The 18,803-nt window shown below is 35.0% G+C and overlaps 4 protein-coding genes across 5 annotated transcripts; 3 read left to right on the top strand and 1 right to left on the bottom strand.

Annotated features, from left to right (window-relative positions):
- The first annotated feature begins 2,839 nt into the window (after positions 1 to 2,839).
- On the top strand, positions 2,840 to 7,942 carry LOC145567252 (calmodulin-binding protein 60 A-like). Its single transcript, XM_081626511.1, has 7 exons — positions 2,840 to 3,198; positions 4,363 to 4,429; positions 4,890 to 4,942; positions 5,061 to 5,551; positions 6,026 to 6,186; positions 6,468 to 6,674; positions 6,767 to 7,942. Exons 1-7 carry the CDS (start codon positions 3,080 to 3,082, stop codon positions 7,361 to 7,363), a joined length of 1,695 nt encoding a protein of 564 aa, XP_081482637.1. The 5' UTR covers positions 2,840 to 3,079; the 3' UTR covers positions 7,364 to 7,942.
- Positions 7,943 to 8,273: 331 nt separating this feature from the next.
- Positions 8,274 to 10,525, top strand: LOC145567253 (UDP-glycosyltransferase 74B1-like). Its single transcript, XM_081626512.1, has 2 exons — positions 8,274 to 9,326; positions 9,775 to 10,525. Exons 1-2 carry the CDS (start codon positions 8,688 to 8,690, stop codon positions 10,513 to 10,515), a joined length of 1,380 nt encoding a protein of 459 aa, XP_081482638.1. The 5' UTR covers positions 8,274 to 8,687; the 3' UTR covers positions 10,516 to 10,525.
- LOC145567254 (uncharacterized protein At5g50100, chloroplastic-like) lies at positions 9,136 to 12,522 on the bottom strand. 2 transcript variants are annotated; one of them, XM_081626514.1, is made up of 8 exons: positions 12,321 to 12,522; positions 12,064 to 12,209; positions 11,841 to 11,948; positions 11,630 to 11,686; positions 11,464 to 11,529; positions 11,312 to 11,372; positions 11,134 to 11,177; positions 9,136 to 9,272 (listed from the first exon to the last, which is right to left on the bottom strand). In XM_081626514.1, exons 1-8 carry the CDS (start codon positions 12,454 to 12,456, stop codon positions 9,249 to 9,251), a joined length of 642 nt encoding a protein of 213 aa, XP_081482640.1. In that variant the 5' UTR covers positions 12,457 to 12,522; the 3' UTR covers positions 9,136 to 9,248. The 2 variants fall into 2 exon arrangements, with proteins under 2 accessions (XP_081482640.1, XP_081482639.1); XM_081626513.1 differs by lacking the exon at positions 9,136 to 9,272 and adding an exon at positions 10,513 to 10,776 and having other exon boundaries at positions 12,321 to 12,520.
- A 946-nt stretch (positions 12,523 to 13,468) lies between these two features.
- On the top strand, positions 13,469 to 17,514 carry LOC145568379 (succinate dehydrogenase subunit 7A, mitochondrial-like). The gene is made up of 4 exons (XM_081627806.1): positions 13,469 to 13,671; positions 13,789 to 13,857; positions 16,148 to 16,250; positions 17,172 to 17,514. The coding sequence occupies exons 1-4, from the start codon at positions 13,618 to 13,620 to the stop codon at positions 17,228 to 17,230; spliced, it is 285 nt and encodes a 94-aa protein (XP_081483932.1). The 5' UTR covers positions 13,469 to 13,617; the 3' UTR covers positions 17,231 to 17,514.
- Positions 17,515 to 18,803: the final 1,289 nt, after the last annotated feature.

Here is an 18,803-nt window from a genome sequence, read left to right as displayed (position 1 = left end):
GTCAGGGTTCGTAGGCAAAGCCTTTTGGGAATGGGAGGAGGGGGTAAGGGAATCCCCACCAACCCACGGTGTCCGTGTAATGGGGTTTGATCCCACAATTTTAAGGTTGAAAGGTGCAAACCTTACTATTAGGCCAAGTCTTTACAAAGAATATATATATCAGGTGCAAATTAATATATCATTATTTACAAAATTTCTAAAGCTAAATACTTAGCTAGCTAATACATATGATGCGTAATTGTTTAGTCCCCCTTTTTTCTTTTAATCTTTCATCAAAGACCAAGAAACTCACTATTTGTAAGTCATACTTTTAATTTAAAAGCATGAACAAATAAAGTTTGAAGATATTTTTGTTTGATTTAAAGACTAAAACACCATTTAAAAATATGTATGAGTTTTTTTTATTTTTATTTTTATTTTATTTTATTTTATTTTTTTTATAAAAAGCAAAAATCGAAAATGGCTGAAAGTTTGTATAGGCTGATCATTTCTCCCAATATAGTACTCGTAGTATGACTACTAATAGTATCAATATTGTTGCTCAAATTTATAGAGAAGAATACGTTGTCTTGAATAGTACAATAAGGTCAAATCATCAACATTAATTGCCTCCATATACTAATTAAGTTTGTTAGGTCTTCTATCCTAATCAATTAACCATGAAAAGTATGAACTCTATTCAATGTCATAAACCCTAAATGCATGCCTAAATGTTAGGTAACAAACATCTAATGAAATGCCAATTTATTAGATCCGTAGGTAGATCATTTCTCAATGAACTAAAGGACTAATGATTAGAATTAAAATTAAAAAAAAAAAAAAAAAAAACTATTCTTTTTTTGTGTGTATATTTTGTTGGTGGTTAAAAAACCGACAAGTGATGAAAATCGATTTCAAGATCCCATAGAATCGAAATCATGTTAAATACTACATACTCAACTGCTCGTGTATTCATATTTTATGAATGAAGTACTAGTAAATACTTCGTAATATAGAGTACTCGTATTATATTTGAACTATATGATTATCTGCTGATTTCAAGATAATTAATTAATTATATGTTTATCACTTTATCTCATACTCCTACATCCTTGATTAATTAATTGAGTCCATGTTTTTTCAATTATCCCAAAATCAATAATAAAGCTTTGATACGGAGTAGGTATAATTAGGACAATGATCCAAATAATCTCCAAAAACGTGAAATCTTGTTATTCTGTTCAATTTATCTATTTATTTAATTCAAAACAATGTTTCATAATCATCACTATGAAATAATGTCAAACTAATGATATTTTTAGTCAAAAGTGTGCATTATTAGACATGCATGGTACAAAATGCAAATGAAATTTTTATAAAGAACAGATATAGTATAGTATGATAAGTGTCCACAAACATTTACATATACAATACTACCTCCGTTTTTTTTAAGTTGACACGTATTCTCTTTTAGGAAGTTTATTTTTTTAATTGACAAGTTTCCTTTTGGGGTAAGTGTTTTACCTTGTATTTACAAGCTACCCCACTTGTTTTATTATTCTCTCTCCCCTCCTTAATATATGTGCCTAAATTAAACGCGTCAACTAAATAAAAACGGAGGACGTATGTCATATTGTAACTTGACCCTTAATGTAAATGGTAAATATGAACGGAATATATTGTTTTGTACGGAGTACCTTTCTTTGCAATTGCCCATCAATATAATGGCATGGACCAAGCCATGTCTTTCTTTTTTACTCGTAATTCTTGTTCTTTGCTTAGAGATGCGATTTTGAATATTGAGGACTAGAGGTAGGTCACATCAAATTATACCGAAAATTTATAAGTAATTAACTGGTCTACATAAATTTATTTGTCCATTCAGAATCAAGAGATTATCTAATAGAGTACATTATTATTGATGCATTAATTGATAAATGTGGTTTCTAGTACATATAGGGACATAGGGCATTAGGGCAGTCAAGCAATGCAAACTACTATTTCGTATTCAATAGCAATGGGAAAGATATAGGGTTGACACACGTAAAACGTAATACTTTAATACTGTAAATAGTTTGTGTATTCATGCATCATCTACCAAAAACTTTACCATGTATTGTGTACTTACCTCTGTATATACACTTGTGTATGTAAAAATTGTACATTGATAGATAGAAAAAAATCACTGATAATATTTGCGGTTGCGACTTTGAAAACGCGAGTCCTTGATCAATTTGATACATCACTTCAAACAACACTGTAATTAGGTATTGAAAGTTGTACATACATGATGGACTTGTACGTGAAGGGTTTCATTCGATCAAAGTGCTAGAGTTATCGAAGAATCTAACATAACACATACACAAATGAACTTGATATATTTGCTGGATAACTCAATACTGACACAAAATCGAACGTGTAACCGATCCAATTCATATTTATCTGTTTTGTCATCTCTAAAAGGCCAATATGGAACATTTGACCTCTATAAAAATTGCCTAATTGCCTTAATCCACCATTATACTAATCATAGTACTCCATTATTAATGATCAAGTTTCCTAATCCATTTGATATATAATCTTATTCTTATAGTATTATCATTATTATCACTAATACCAAATAAAAAATGACGTCCAAGTCTAAGTCCAAGTAATGCAAGTTGACGTGGCAGACAAATGAGTCACCATTGACACGTCAAACTCAAAAAACGAATAACGCCGCGTTTGTTTGTTTGGATGACCCTTTCTTCTTCTTCTTCCTCCTACCTTTTACGCGCTTACTCTGGACCCCACTTCTTCTCTCTCCTCAAAATTCTGGGTAAAAATTTCTGAAAGATTAAATTTTTATTTTATGTACCATCCAAATAAAACAACCCCTAGTGTAGAAACAACAACACAAATCTTGAGGAAGAAGAGTGAAGTAGTATTATTTTCTCTCTCTTTCAGGATATGGGGAGATGGAGATTGTGTTTGAGTAACAACAGAAATTATTTTGGATTCTACTTGTTTTTCTTCAATTTTTTAGCTATATATAATTACCCACAATTAGTTTTGTGTTTCATGTTGTTTTCTGGGGTTTGCACTCTATGTGTTTGATGAAATGTCTCAGAAAAGAACCCAGGATGATTCTTCTTCTGCTTCTGGGTTTAGTAAGGGTAATTTAGAGGGTGTTCATATTCCTGATGATAAGCGTCATAAAAGTGTTCCTTCTTTTAGAAGGTGAATTCTTTTCTCTTTTGTTTTCTGGGGTTTTGTTTGTGTTTGTTTTGATGGTGAATTTGCTTGGTTTGGTTGTTTTTGGGGTGGAATTATGTTGTGGGGTTGACTTGATTATGGCAACCATTGATACCCATTTGAGGAAACATGCACTGATGATTATTTGTTCTTTACTTTGATAATTGTATGTATGATAATAATCCATTAGTCCACAAATAATCGTCCTATTAGGTTTGGGCGCGCATATTAGAATATTAATTGAAGTAGTATTGTATAAGGTTTATAGGGTTTTTTTTGCAATTTGGGGTTACTGAGGTAGTGAGTGTGGCTTGAGTATGGTAATTTAACATGTAGTGATGAAAATGGAGAATTCAATTACTTTTTCAACGTTATTGTTAATAAATTACATACCTTTTTGCTATGAGAAATTGTTTTACTTCTTAAATTTGGTTGCCATGAGTTGATTCTTGTACATACTGTGAAATTAGAAATGATTTTCGTTTTGTGGGGTGAGCACTGGGATCAGAAAATTTAGTGAATTGTTCAGAATAAGAGTACTGTTAGACATTGTTGGAGTAGTTTACATTGTCAAAGTGGACTAGCCTTTTTAAAGGGTATATATATATATAATTATTTAAGCATTTTAAAAGAGGATTTTCATGGTGTTTATATGACTTAGTAGTAATTGATGGGCCATCATCGGTCTCCCTAAGCTCAAAGCTAATTCGTGCAATTATGCAATAGTTTCTTCTATGGGAATTTACTTGGCATCCATTTTAGAGAGCTCATAATTTCACAGTTAAAGGTTAATGATGAAGTGAATGCTTGAGTGACTCAAGCTGGGGGGAAGGAAATAATTTCAACAATATTTACAGCACTTAAGAAGGTTAAATGAGAAGGAGCACTCTATAATAGTGTAGAGTGCGGAGTGACTGAATTTTCCAAATAAAGGAAATGCAACTTCCATTTTGGCTTTCTGTCAGATTGTCACAATGTTGATGTCTTATCCATGGAAGCTTTGCTTATGCATTTTGCATCATTCAGAATGTGGTTTATGCTGGGTTCTAATTATTTGGTTGTAGATTAAGTATTGCTAATTCATTTTGAATATTAGCAATCATAGTTATATGCAATAGAAATTAACGATGCTTTTCTTTGACATTTTAGTGTGGTTCTGGAGGTGATGAGACAAAAGAGCTTTCAAAATGCATTGGAGCCTATGCTTCGTAGAGTTGTAAGTTCACTGAAATTTCTATTTTTTCTGTGGACTATGAACATATGCTTGATGATTTTAGGAATTAGGATGTCACTGAGAATCACCATTTTATTTTGCTTTGCCATTTTTGTAAAATATAAGTCAAGCTAGTTCATTCACAAGCAAAAATGCAACAAGACTTTTCTTGATTTACTCTTGTTTCCTATGCATTGATACTATTTGGTCATTTTGTCTTGTGTGATATTGGTTGCTTTACCAGTTGCCAATTGTTAAAGATAAATGCTACTCCATAATTGCTATTGTGGTGGTTTCAACAAATTGGCTTGGATTGTGAAAAATGTAATTTTAAACTTAGATAACCCTATACAGCCAACAGTTACTACATTAGATAAATTGGTGGCTCTAGATAGTTGAGGTCTCAACCCTGTCAAACTTGTCTCTGATACTATGATATATGGATTTTCTTGCATGTGTTTAGGTCAAGGAAGAGGTAGAGTTAGCAATAAAGAAGCATGTCATGAAATTGAAGCGGTAAGAAACTGTCTTTTGATGACATTATTGGCTAAAAGATGGCTATAGTATTAGTGAAATTGATTTACTGCCAGAAATGACTATTTTAACATAATTCAATCTTCTGAATTTTTCTTAGGAATTCCGATGAAGATTTATTTCCTTGTGAATCTAGAAATCTGCAGCTAAAGTTTTTGAGCACTCTCTCTCTGCCTGTGTTTACTGGAACCCGAATAGAAGGCGAAGATGGATCAGCAATTAAAGTTGTTCTAATAGATGCTGCTACTGATGAAATTGTCCAGTATGCTAATGAATCCTCTGCAAAAGTAGAAATTGTAGTTCTTGAAGGTGATTTTGATGGTGATGAGGGCGAAAACTGGACAATAGAAGAATTTAAAAACAATATTGTGAGAGAACGGGAAGGAAAGAAACCTCTTCTAACAGGAGATGTAAATGTATATCTGAAAGAGGGCATTGGTTCTGTTGGTGAAATTTCTTTCACAGATAACTCAAGCTGGACACGGAGCCGCAGATTTAGACTAGGGGCCAGGGTGGTTGGAAACTCTGATGGATATAGGATTAGAGAAGCAAAGACAGAATCCTTCATTGTCAGGGATCATCGTGGAGAATGTGAGTACCTTGATTTCTCTATTTTTTCTTATTTATATGTGAAATCTGAATAATGGTATATATATTATCTGTCCAAAGAACCTTCACTAGAAGATGCCACAATGCTAAACCTTGGTGATTAGCTTCAATGTATGACTGACCTACACGTAACTGTGTTCTCTATAGTGGTCTGGGAATTTTATCTGCTTATTTGAAGTAAAAAAACAATGCTTATTATACAGATTTGTTTCTTTACTCTACAGAGAATAAGAGATTGTGTCTACAAGATCAATTGTTTTTTTTCTTAATAGTTGGATGTGAATCTATCTGTAGTAATTGCAAATTGTTGTTATATAATGTGCTCATTGAGTTGATATTGGATGATGGTTAAACTCAAAATATATATTGATGATTATTAGTGTCATATCTTGAGGATTAAAGCAACCTTTTTATATTTACCATGTTGAATAAGAAAGCTATCGGGCCTTTTTGCAGTGTACAAGAAACACCATCCTCCATCTCTAACTGATGAAGTTTGGCGTCTGGAAAAGATTGGAAAAGATGGAGCATTCCACAAACGATTGAGCATAGACAGAGTGAGGACTGTGAAGGACTTCCTGATTTTACTCCATCTAGATCCTGCAAGGCTAAGGAATGTAAGAATCTTGGACTTATATACCTGACATAAATTTCCATTTAAGAATCTACAATTAAGGAGTATATATATGTATATATTTTAAAAAATGGAGCAAGTATCTTGTGGATTGTATGTAACACCTTCTAAGCTAGATTCTTGATTTCCCCCTCACTATCGTGTGAACAAATATGATTAAAACTATTCATGCCTATATATGTACTTTGAGTGTTCTTTGTGCATTTCTTTTGTGCTAGGCCACATGGTTTATCTCTCATAAGTTGTTCTTGGACATATATTCAGATATTGGGCTCTGGTATGTCTGCCAAGATGTGGGAAATAACCATAGAGCATGCTCGGACATGTGTACTTGACAAAAGAGTATACTTGTATTATTCACCTATGTCTCAGCACAAGAATGGTGTGGTGTTCAATGTTGTGGGACAAGTAATTGGATTTTATTCGGAAAGCCAGTACATTCCATTTGATAAGCTATCCGAAAATGACAAGGCATGCTTTCTAACTTCTAAATGTAAGATGCCTCTTTTTTCTGTGTACTTGTATGTCAATTCTAACAAAATTTCGATCAACATCCTTTCCAGATTGATGCACAAAGAATGGCCACTGAAGCTTTTCAACATTGGGATGGAGTGATTACATTTGAAGATATGAACTCCCTGATTGGTATGTCTTCACACACGGCAAGCTCTGCGAGTACGGAGACTTCAGATGCAAATAAGCTTGTGGCATCGCAACAGATAGGCAGTATTGATTATGCACAACCAAGCACATCTCCTTCTGATGGTTTCTCTCCTCTCTACACATTGGGAAGCTTGAACAGCCCAGATGATTATTCTTTGCCCGGTTTAGATGCCTTAGACCTGAGATATGACCAGACTCTTGATATACCTTTACAAATCTCTAGTTCCTTGTTTTCCCCTTCTCACTCCATAACACAAGCTTTCCATGATGATGAGCATCTAGGGTTCATGGACATTGATTGCCCCACTATGCAGTCTACAAACATGATCTTGGACTCGCAAGCTGAATTACAGAGTGTATATAGTGGCTTCTTAAGGTCTCGTCCTTCTAGTCAAGCTGTTAGGGGACAAGCTTACAGAAGGTGGAGAGTTGTTTCTAGTGTTCTAAGATGGCTTGTTAGACGAGCACCTTGCCCCAGGATACAAAGATATCGCTAGATTTATTTATTTTTGGCTGGAGATTGCAGATATAGGAGCTAGAAGTTGCCTTCAGGCACATACGTGCTTTCATAATGTGAGAGGTATGAGACTCTATTGGCTGTATATATCACCTGTAAATTTAGGCGATTCTTGAGAGATACCTTTGGAGTAATTAGATGGTGCAGGAATATCACGTCATCAGTTCTCTAATTGCGAAGCAACACAATTAGAACTTATGAATCAAGCCTGATTGGGTAAGATGAATGTTGTGTATCAACTCATGAGTGGTCGGGACAATGGATGACTTGGTGATTAAGGTAGTTTTTTCTTTTACTTTTGAGAATGTGGGCTTATGTAAATATTAAAGCCCCTATTCTGAGAAAGTAGGTTACTAAATTAGGTCTTGTGAATGGTTTTCATCAATTAGGTAGTTTTTTCTTTTACTTTTGAGAATGTGGTGCTTGTATAGAATCATTTCTGCGAGCAATAGAGCCCGCTAAGCTTTATGTTTAAGTAGAGGCTCGCAATCTAATGAGAAATTAAATAATTGCTACATATCCTTATTTTGATCACATGGTACTAGCTTTTCATTTTCTACAGTTCATTTTTAATTCACCTAGGCTTTTTTTCTTTCTTTCTTTTTTTATTTTTATTATTATTATTTTTTTATAATTTTTTTAAATGGTAATTCACCTTGGCTACCTCTATTTCACATTTTTTGCAACTTTGAAGGGTGCACGGACTCTTAGGCAAAATTTGTTTGTGAGTGTAAGATAGAGAGAGAAAAATAAGAATGCATGTGATGAACAGAGAGATAGAGAGAAATGACAACTTTAAAAAGAAAGAAAAAATTAGTTGCAAATAATTTGTAACATTCATTTTTGACAGAAGTTGCAAAAAATATGAAACGGAGGTAATATTTGTTCATTTTTATTAACAATTATTCACTAATATATATCTTGCTTTTGTATTCACCTTTAATCTACACCTCATCATTTTTTTCTTCATTCAATCTATAGGAGTATTTTTCCTCTTAAAGTTGTGTGTAAAAACGCAAATGAGACTTTTATTTAGAGACCGAGGGAGTACACATCATAGTCAGGAATGGCCTGCATCAGTGAATTCATAATCCATCAGCATCAGGAATAACACATTTGACTGGTTATCAGACAAAAATATAAGAAAAGAAAAGGAAAGGAAAAAGAAAAGTCAAGTTAAAGAAAGTGTAGAAATAATTGAGCTAAAGTTTGGTGCTTTAGATAAAATACATGACTGGTACTGGACTACTAGTGATCAAGAAGAAAAGTAACAAACTCATACTGTCAAATAAAACAGCATAGAAATGGAGGGTGAAACTTCAAGGCATGTCATGGTACTAACATACCCAGCACAAGGCCACATAAACCCCCTTCTACAATTCACCAAGCTTATGGCCTTGAAAGGAATCAAAGCCACCTTAGCAACCACTCGTTACACTGCCTTCGCCATCCAAGCCCCTGGCATAACCATTGAGCCCATTTCTGATGGTTTCGATGAAGGTGGGTTCAAGCGAGCTTCAAGTCTACAAGCCTATTTAAACTCTTTCAAAGTCATTGGCTCAAAGTCACTTACTGAGTTGATTCAGAAGTTCAGTAACTCCTGTTATCCTGTTGACTGTTTAGTTTACGATTCTTTACTGCCTTGGGCACTTGATGTGGCTAAGGAAATGGGAGTTTGTAAAGCTGCTTTTTTGACTAATTCTGCTTCTGTTTGCTCCTTGTATTGGTACCTTCATCATGGTCTTCTTTCTCTGCCTCTGACACCTGATAGTTTTCCTCTGGTTTTGCCGGGACTTCCTGATCTGTGGTCTTCTGACTTGCCTAGTTTCATCGCGCACCCTTTGGAGTTTTCCGAGTATCTTGGATCAATCATGGAGCAATTTTCTACTCTGGAGGAAAATGACTGGGTTTTTATCAATACATTTGCAGAACTGGAAAGCGAGGTATGCCTGTGATAATGTAGTCTACTGTAGTACTGTACTGTAATTTGATCCAACTATCAGAAATACTTTTTAAGAAATTGCCATGGTTTTATACGAATAGAAGAGGCAGATTTACTGTGGCTAGAAATAATGAAGTATGAATATAAGCACATGTATGAGATGAAGTGAGGTTTCTTAACAGTGGTAAGAGGATCAAAAAAGTTCCAGTAATTTGGGATCAAATGAAGTACTAACCTGATCTAAACATGACTAATTTTGAGGATAAATTATCAATCTTAGTTATTATCTTATGAAGTCGAAAGGTTGAACTGTAGACTCCAGCTGAAACAATGACATCTGACTTGCTAGATTGGTATCAATATTGTAGAATTTACAAGGTAGAGTAGCAGAAGTTGAGAGTTTCCAATTCACTTCTCTGTTTTTTGTTTTTTTGATTCCTTGTTTCCAGATAGAAAAGGCGATGTCAGATAAATGGCCATTGATGATGGTTGGACCGATGTTGCCATCTGCATACCTAGGACAACAAATGGAGGACAAAGAATATGGAGGAAGTCTCTGGAATCAAGCCACAGAAAACTGCTTAAGATGGCTAGACACAAAACCCTCTAACTCAGTTATTTACATCTCCTTTGGAAGCATGGCAGAGATACCAGGAAAACAGGTAGAAGAAATAGCCTGGGGTTTGAAAAACTTGGAAAGCCCTTTCCTTTGGGTTTTCAGGGAATCAGATACGAAGCTACCTCCCGAGTTTCTCTCATCACTCAGCGATGAAATTGGAGTAGTTGTATCATGGTGCAACCAGTTAGAGGTGCTAGCCCATCCAGCCACATGCTGTTTCATCACACACTGTGGGTGGAACTCAATGTTGGAGGGCCTGAGTCTTGGTGTGCCTATGCTAGCGATCCCTCAATGGAGTGACCAGCCTATGAATGCGAAGATGATGGAGGACGTTTGGAAAGTGGGAGTGAGAGCCAAAAACGGTAGTGAAGGGATCGTAAGTCGGGAAGAAGTAGAGAGGAGTGTAAGGGAGATTATAGCAGGGTTGAGCAGCGAAGAAATAAAGAAAAATTCTTGTAGCTGGAGTAAGCAAGCTGTTAGGACAGTAAGCAAAGGCGGTAGTTCTGAGTCAAATATAGACAAGTTCTTGCAGACGCTGCAGAAAAAAAAAGAAGCACAAAGCTATAAGTAGAGAGTAAATAATTAATGTGTACTTCGAATATGCCATATTAGTTGTACAATATGGATTCAAGTTTCATCTGAATCTACAATAAAGAGCTTTCTTTATGTATACATGAGCTACTTTCATAAGTATAAAATATACAGTGGGGTGCTTCACTGCTTTTGACTGCAAGGATTGTCAGTGGTAAGTGTTGTTTAGACATCCCGATCATTCCTGAAGCTCTTGGAATCTTTACATTTTGCAAGATTTGCTGTCATTACACATTTCATCCTGTAGGGGAAAGAGAAGTTAGTCTAGTTACGGAGTGCAGAATTTGAATAAATCTACTTTAATTTAGCAGGAAATCAGATACCACAAGAGCTACTAAACAAGACAGCTTACAAAAATAGAAGTGATTGTCAAAACACACACACCCACACACGCAAAGGCAGTAAGTTCGACATTTTATGATGTTTATAGCTTCAGATGGCATAAACTAGTAGGATTTTCTCAAATATTATATTGGGATATGAATACTGAAGTATAAAAAATGCAAGATAAATTGATAAAGCGTTTGCGGTTTAGATATGGAGTACTATAATGAAAAGGCTATTAAATTCAAAGCATTTATCTAGCTGCAGAGTATACCTTCTTCCTTCTTGATGCAAGGATCTCTTCTATAGGCGGCCTGCCTGAAATTACAAATATGGAGTATATTTTATTGTAATCTAAAGAATCATGAAAACTAGGTCTGCAGCTACTGAATTGATTCTCTGAGCTTTATAAAACACTCTTGGAGTAATATTGGTAGGTTAGTATGAATTACCTGTTATCTGAAGACGGTATTTTGCCCATACACCGTAAACTGCTTCTGCTATAGTTGCAACCTGAGCAAGAAATAATTCCCAACTAGCATTAACACAATATGTAGAAGTAAAAAGTCTGATGTACTGAGAAAAGATGATGCAGAGGACTTACAGGCTCAAATTTCGTGATTGCGTAAACCCATCCAAGGCCAACAGCCTCATACAGTTTCCTGAAAGCCTGCAGTCAATTTTATCAGTGAGGTTCTATGTTAGTAAAATGTGCCACACCAAATCATACTTCAGACATCACTGATTATTGATTAGCCATAGTAAAGTACCTCAACATTTGTTACTACAGTTCCATCAGCAAGAATGGCATGAATTTTACCCATAACCTATGTAAGTCAGCAAGAAAAACAACATACCATCAGTTGCTTTCGAGTACTTATTGCAGTTTCTGAAACAAAGATTAGCACTTATATCCTACACTCGAGAGCATGATGCAAATCACATTCAATTACTAAAATGAGGGGGCAATGAAGAAATTACAGTATTGTAATCAAGGCCTTGATTTTCTTCAGGTGAGTAATCTTCAGAACTTATATCAACAAACTTGATAGCTCCATATTGTTTATCCCTTTCTCTCAACATATTCACCTAATCATTCAATTCAAGTCATCATAAAAATACACAACAATTATATATCATTTAACCAAAACTATAATTCTATATTAAAAAATAAAAAAATTGATGGAATAAATTTTATTTATACCTCCCTCATACAAAGTGGGCAATCTCCATCATACAACATTTTAATTTTCCAATTTTGATCATAATCTTGCTTCTTTTCTTCATCTTTCTTGGGTGTTACTGGGTTCAATGTTGTATCTTGAATAGCACGAATCGAATGTCGAAAAGCTTTAAATTACCCATCAAAACAATCATTTCTGTTAGCATTTACAATGAAATTTCATGGGTAATGATCAAATTCATTCCAAAATCAAGTTTAAAAATGAAATTGCATTATACCAGGATTGGTTTGTTGAAAAGGAAATGAACGTTGGAAATGAGAGGGAGTCTTTGAAGTTGCAAAAATTGCTGCTGCGGTATGTAATACTGGGTTTGCTCGTCTTCTTCCTATGGAAATTGCATTTCTCAGCGCCATTTTTGAGATTTGTGTAGGAAAAAACTGATTTTTCAGGGGATCTTTGATGGTTATTAAATCTTACTCCGTATTATTGTTATGGTGTATAAATTGATTTTATGAACTTTTTTTTTTTTTTTGCTGCCTATGGTTGTGTAACGTGGCAACAATTGATCCACGTAAAAAGTTTGTGTGCCAAAGGCCCAATTAAAAGGAGGCCATGGGCCAAGGCTGATTTGGCTCATTTATTGTGCCACGGAGCCTTAGTTTGAGCATATTATCCTTTGAGATTGGCTAAGAAAAAGTTGTGCGGTATTAGTTCGTGTCAGTCTTCCATACAGGGGCGAAATCAGACTTGATTGAGGAGGGGGGCCGGTGTAATAAGCGCGATTGAGGAGGGGGCAGGTCTAATATGCATCCATGTTACTTCAATTAGTGCAAGTAGGACAAATCATTAGTAAGACCAAACACCGCTAGGGCCATGGCCCTTTTAGGCCTCAACTAAGCTTTGCCAATGCTTCCATACACAAGGTTTATGATGCATAGGCGTACAATGCTAACGCAGATGTTAAGTCACGCCATGTCAGGAAGTCCCTTAAATAATGCTTAGATGTTTATTAATTGGTTGAAATTGAGCAAGTCGGCTCGTTATGCTCATGCCCGTATTAAAAATTGATCTCTATGCATAACTCTCATCCGAATATATTTAAATTTTACACTTGCTAATACTCCTTCAATGTTCTTAAAGTGCTTGTTTGAAACTTTTGAGTTTTAACACCATTTACCTAATTAACTTTTATCAATGCTAAAAATTTATTCTTGTGAGAGTGGGGTATAGCTCAAGTGGTTAGAGCTCCCCTCTTTGCTGAGATTGATTTTCATCATTCGGCCTTGTGGCTCTCTAAACACCAAAGAAAAAAAAAATATTTCTTATAAATACTAATTGACATCGTTTCAATTCTTATGTCGCTGACGCTGTTATGTTGAGCGATTTACTCGTAATAATTCCAACTCGTAGTTGAATAGTACTCGTACCAAATTGGGCCAACAACGGGGCGGACTGACTCGAGTGATTAATAATTTATGAACCGAACCAAAAGAAGAACAAATTGAAAACTTTCACCAACTCCTCCTCCATCATCTCTACGATTTCCAGAAGAAGCTTTAAGCTCAACTACATCAATGGCGTCCTTTCTCAAATCTTCAGTTCTCTCTCATCTGCGATCTCATCCTCAGGTAATCCACAATTCAATCCTTCTCTTCTTTCCTAGTTTTTCATTTTTTATAATCAAATGCAATTCATGGGTTGAGCGATTCATAGTCTTCATTGCAAATAACTTTTCTGGAAATTAGGGGAAAGAGAGTTTGTTCGCGCAGCCAAGCCGGAAATTCCACATCGACCTCGGCGAGCGTGAGAAAGCTGTATGTCTTTCTCTCTCTCTGATTTTGCATCAATTTTGTTATTTCTTTGGATTTGTCGATCAATTTATGGAATGAATAATTGGCTAGAGTTTTTGATTGATTAGGTCTAATTAGCTTCTTGTTGCTGTGTGAAATGGATTGAATTGGGTTTTTATTGGAGTTATTGATCGTAGAATCTCAGATTGAATTGAATTGGGTTTTAGTTCAAATTATTGATTTTATTTAAGCTATAGCTTAGATGTTAAATTGGTTACATCATAGATGTTTATTGGAGGGTTTGATGATTATAGAGAGTCATTGAGGATACGGGTAGGTTTTGGAAAATTAGTGATGCTAGTAATTTGATATATGTGTTAGTTGACAGTACCACTATTTAGGAATGTACTTGCATAATTGGTGTTTTGAACCCGATGAGTTGCTTGTTTGTTCTCCTGTATGTCCAACACTCCAACCCTCTGGTATTCAGAAAATCTGAACAGACCCTTTCATGCAACGACCTAGATGGCGGGTTCGTTGGATTTTACCTTTTATGTAAGGCTAACCCAAGCTTCTACATCCTTTGCTTAGCTATAGTCAATGGGGCTTGAGAAACTCAAACACTAAGATCATTAAACATAAAGATCATTACCAAGTTTCAGCCAATTCAATTAGCATCATAAGCAATGATAAGCTTGATTTAAAAGGCACAGTATATACTGGTGACTAGAGCTTAAAGGGTCTTTATGTCAATTCTAAGGCGCAAGGTGTGAGGCATAGGTGCATGGATCATTGACTCTAGGCATAAAGGTTTCACTAGTATACTTTTAGATTGTTTGACAACATTTTGTCCAATATGAAACACTAACTTGCTATTATGTTGCTGAATTGTAGTTCTTTACCTCAATTAGCCATCTATTTTTAATATGGACCAGGAAACGGAGAATAACAGAAGCGTTGGATTTGGTTCACATGATTCTTCTTGATGCCCTTTCCTAGTATGGTCTAGACTCTAGAGTTAAGTGACTCCATGAAAGGTGTCTTGGCTCTTGAGGCTCTCTTTTTAAAAATCAAGGCAGTAATCCTGCCCTTAGAATAATATCTAACCTCCCCCTCACCCAAATTTAACTCAATTAACATTTCTTATATGAAGTACATGTCGACTGTCAAGAGTCTCAAGACTGGACTCAAGAGTAAGTTGTATGTAGCGGAAACTACAATTGGAATTGTGGACTAGGATTTATATATGTCTTTGATTTTGAAATGGCTATTCCATTGATAGTACTACGTGGCCTACTTCCTCTATTTTCTTAGTTTGTACCCTATTGACTTTTGACACAATTTACATACTTCACTTAGACCATAATTAATTAGTTATATATGAAGTACATAGAAAATAGTCATGTTGGATCTTGTTAGTTAAATCTGAATGTATATTTTTATAAAATCAACTTTTTATAATTTGTACTAATTGGGAGTTAGCAGCAAAGTCGATATTAAAGGGCAAAGTTGTGCATTGGCAAATGTGCACTTTTAAAATGGAATAACTAAAAGAAAGTAGGGAACTATAATACTTTATATTAAATTGATATCTTAATTTACGCTTACTATTGCATTACTATTATAGAATGACTTTTATATATGATTTATAATTTGCTTTAAAGGAAAATTTTGCTTTACCTTATACACTATCATGGTGTTTGACTTGTTATTGGTTTGTGACCTTGTCGTTAACAAGAATAGCAGGTTTACTGGCACTGATGTAAATTATCTTTGATTTAGTCTCACAGTTTGTCTCGTTTATGCAGTTATTTTCATGTCAATCCTATATTTGCCTATTTATATGACAATGACACCTTAGGAAACTGTTATGAGTATCTAAAAGCTTACTAAAACAACTAATCTAGCTTTGTGGGAAAAGAAATCAGGCACAAATTTAATAGATTGTGTGACGCTCAATAGTTTTTTAAATTCTGCTTCTTTTGCTTAGTTTTTATTTTTCCTTAAGTGTCATTTGCATTTGTGTTTGTCAGTTGCTGATTAGTGACCTAACTTAGCAACTTTGAACTATGCCATAGTTTGTTAATCTTTTTTTTTTTTTTTTTTCCCCATGTTGACGGGAAAAAAAAGCCTGTTTACAACTATGCTTTTTCATAACACATCAACTTGATTTGCTAGAAGGTATTAACCTACAACATTTTATTTGTAGAAGTTTTATGGCTAGAAGGATTGAATATCCATTATAATTTGCTGAAGAACTTTAGAGCAATTATTTTCTGTTGCATACTGATTTAGTTATCTAATCTCCTCACAGCTGTTGGAAAAGGACCCAGCATTGAGTCGGTTCAAATCAAGTACACAGACTGTAAAGAGAATTAAAAAAGCAGGAGATGTTCTCACGATCGTTGTTATGGCTGGTATTCTTCTGCTTTCTTCAAGTACTTTGAGACGTGCTGTAGTTTTATTTGGGATTTTTTCTTTCTTTCTTCCTTTATTTTGGTCTTTATATTATTTTTATTACTATTTTTTTTTAATTTGGGGGGGGGGGGGGGTGTTGGTAAGCTGCTGTGAGCCTGTGATAAATAATGTTGGATAAGCAACAATGACTTGTGCACTACTTACTATCTGAATGAGTGTGTTAATTGGCTGACTGTATTAAATCTTATGCTGCAAAGCCATGTGGCTGTTTCCGTCTTGTTAAGATTGCTATTGTTTCACTCGCACCTGAAATTTTCCCCTCCTTGCTTGTTATAATCTGTTTTAGAACAATTGCTCTTAATTTTAAACTGGTAAAATCAGAAGGTGAAGACTTTTATTAATGAGCTTCAGAGCTTGTAGACACTTGAAAGTTAAAACTATATAGTCCACTATGACCTTTTAACTTGTGTTATCTTTTTAATCATTATTACTTCTAAATTAATGCTACTTTTAGACTATTGACTTAGGAGAAAGGATTGGGTTGAGTTTAGACTAGATAATTGATTAATTATGGTACCCTTGCTCTTGTAAATAGAGTTGGTGGCAATGTAAACTTTTGGAATGATGAAATCGCCACTCTGGATAATGGCATCTGAACACTCACTTTTATGTTCTGCTTCTTGCTTGTTTAGGCGCTTGGTTCTATTAGGCTTCCCTTCCCTAGGATTTTTGTGCATTTCCGAGTAGTTATATGTAAATCAGGGACCATTCTTACCAACTGAAAGGAACTCTCAAATATCTGTCAAAAAGTCATTTTCCTGGTCTTCTTGCGAGTTGCTGTGATGCTGTCATTGGAGTTTGCTGGTCTGGCTTCATCTTGCACTCTAACCTAATAGTGCCTTTTGTTGTCTTGCTTGTAGGCTGTATCTACGAGCTCTATGTTAGGTTTACTACCCGAGAGGACTCCAGGAAGCAGTAATGCTGAAGTGCAAAATCAAGCATGAGTTTTTTTTTTTGTTACATTCCTGTGATTATGGCTGGTGCTATCTGGTTGCTATTAGTACCTGAATAAGTAGGCCCAACTAAGTCATCTTCAACTGCTTGTAGCATACATAATTCTTTGGCACTTTGGTTCTTTTCTGTATTCTGAAGTTTACAGCTTTTTCCAACATCAATCACAAATAGTTTTCCAGTTTGAAGTATTGGATGAACTGATTACTGCTTGTTTGCCAAAGAAATTACAGAATGAACGTGTTTCTGATTTCTATTATTGCTAGCAATTTAACGCAGCTTGGAACACAGCTTCAAACTTAGGTTTATGTTGTTGGCCGTAGCTGTGCTACATGCTAAAAGGTGAACTCATGATTTATGTTGAATGTTTTATTTTCGTCTAATCTATTTTGCTATGTTCAATTGTTCAGCATATTAAGTCTTAACCATAAAATTTCCAGTCACCAAGTCCTACGAGTATATTTAAAGAATTTCTCAGACTAAAATCTTTGCTTTTTTTTTTTTTTTTTTTTGTTTTGTTTTGAAAGTAGTGGAGTACATTTCTGTTGAGTTGCATATCTTTCTATCTGTGCAGATCTTATTCAATTGCAAAATGGGTAACATTAGTACATTTGAGTACTTTTTTGGTCTTAATTATACTGATATGTGCGACTGTCTTGAAGGGTCTCTATTGTACCTTAGTTTGATTTTTTGGGTTTTTCAGGAGTTCAAACAACAAAAAAAGCGTATGATTGGTATTACTCCGCGCGATTTTTCATCCATTTTGAAAGAGATTATCGGATTTTTTTTAACGCTGCTTTTTACGAGTAGCTATGTTGGAACACATAAATCGTTAGTATCTCATTTTATCAAACATTTTTTGTAAACAACCAATAAAAACATCTAATTTGTGTTACTTGGTTGGTATCGGTTACTCTATTAGTGTTATAGGGGTTACTTTGTCCGGCCATATGGTGTGGCTTACAAAACGCGCTCGGATATATAATTCTTCATACAAGTATAATTTTTTGGCTATTTTGAGTTGCAAATGATGAATTTTTTGGCTAGCTTGAGATGCCATTCTATAACCATAATTATAGACATAAATTGATACTACGGAGTACATAGTTGCTAAAACTAGGTTCGTATCATGCCGACTTGTCGTTTTGGTCATGAATCTTAGACACGAGGTCCAGAAGTAGCAAGTTTCTCTCTTTTAGACTGGTGGCATAGAACCTAGTTTCAAACGAAATTTTGAAGATTAGAAATCAATTCAAATGCAAAATGAAGAGCTACAAAGTGGAAACAGCCTGTTCTATAGACTTGTGATCGGAAATCAAGTGGATTTTTGTCTTTAAAATATAGATCACCACCTGAGAGCAGGCCCCCTCAACTTTATGACTTCATCCTTGTAACGTATACCTATTTCATTGTATGTTTCATGTGGTTTAACACTCCTAACAGTAGCAGCAAACTGATGCGTTCTTGCCTTATCGACTCCAGCACAGCAGATTATGTCAGGTTTAAAGCAAAAGACACGAACAGCAGGCGGAACTGGCAAC

Source organism: Chenopodium album, chromosome 11 (assembly GCF_948465745.1).
Source record: "Chenopodium album chromosome 11, dcCheAlbu1.1, whole genome shotgun sequence".
Classification (NCBI taxonomy): domain Eukaryota; kingdom Viridiplantae; phylum Streptophyta; class Magnoliopsida; order Caryophyllales; family Amaranthaceae; genus Chenopodium; species Chenopodium album.
Note: the sequence above shows the minus strand (reverse complement) of the source record. Positions and strands in the feature narration are given on the sequence as shown.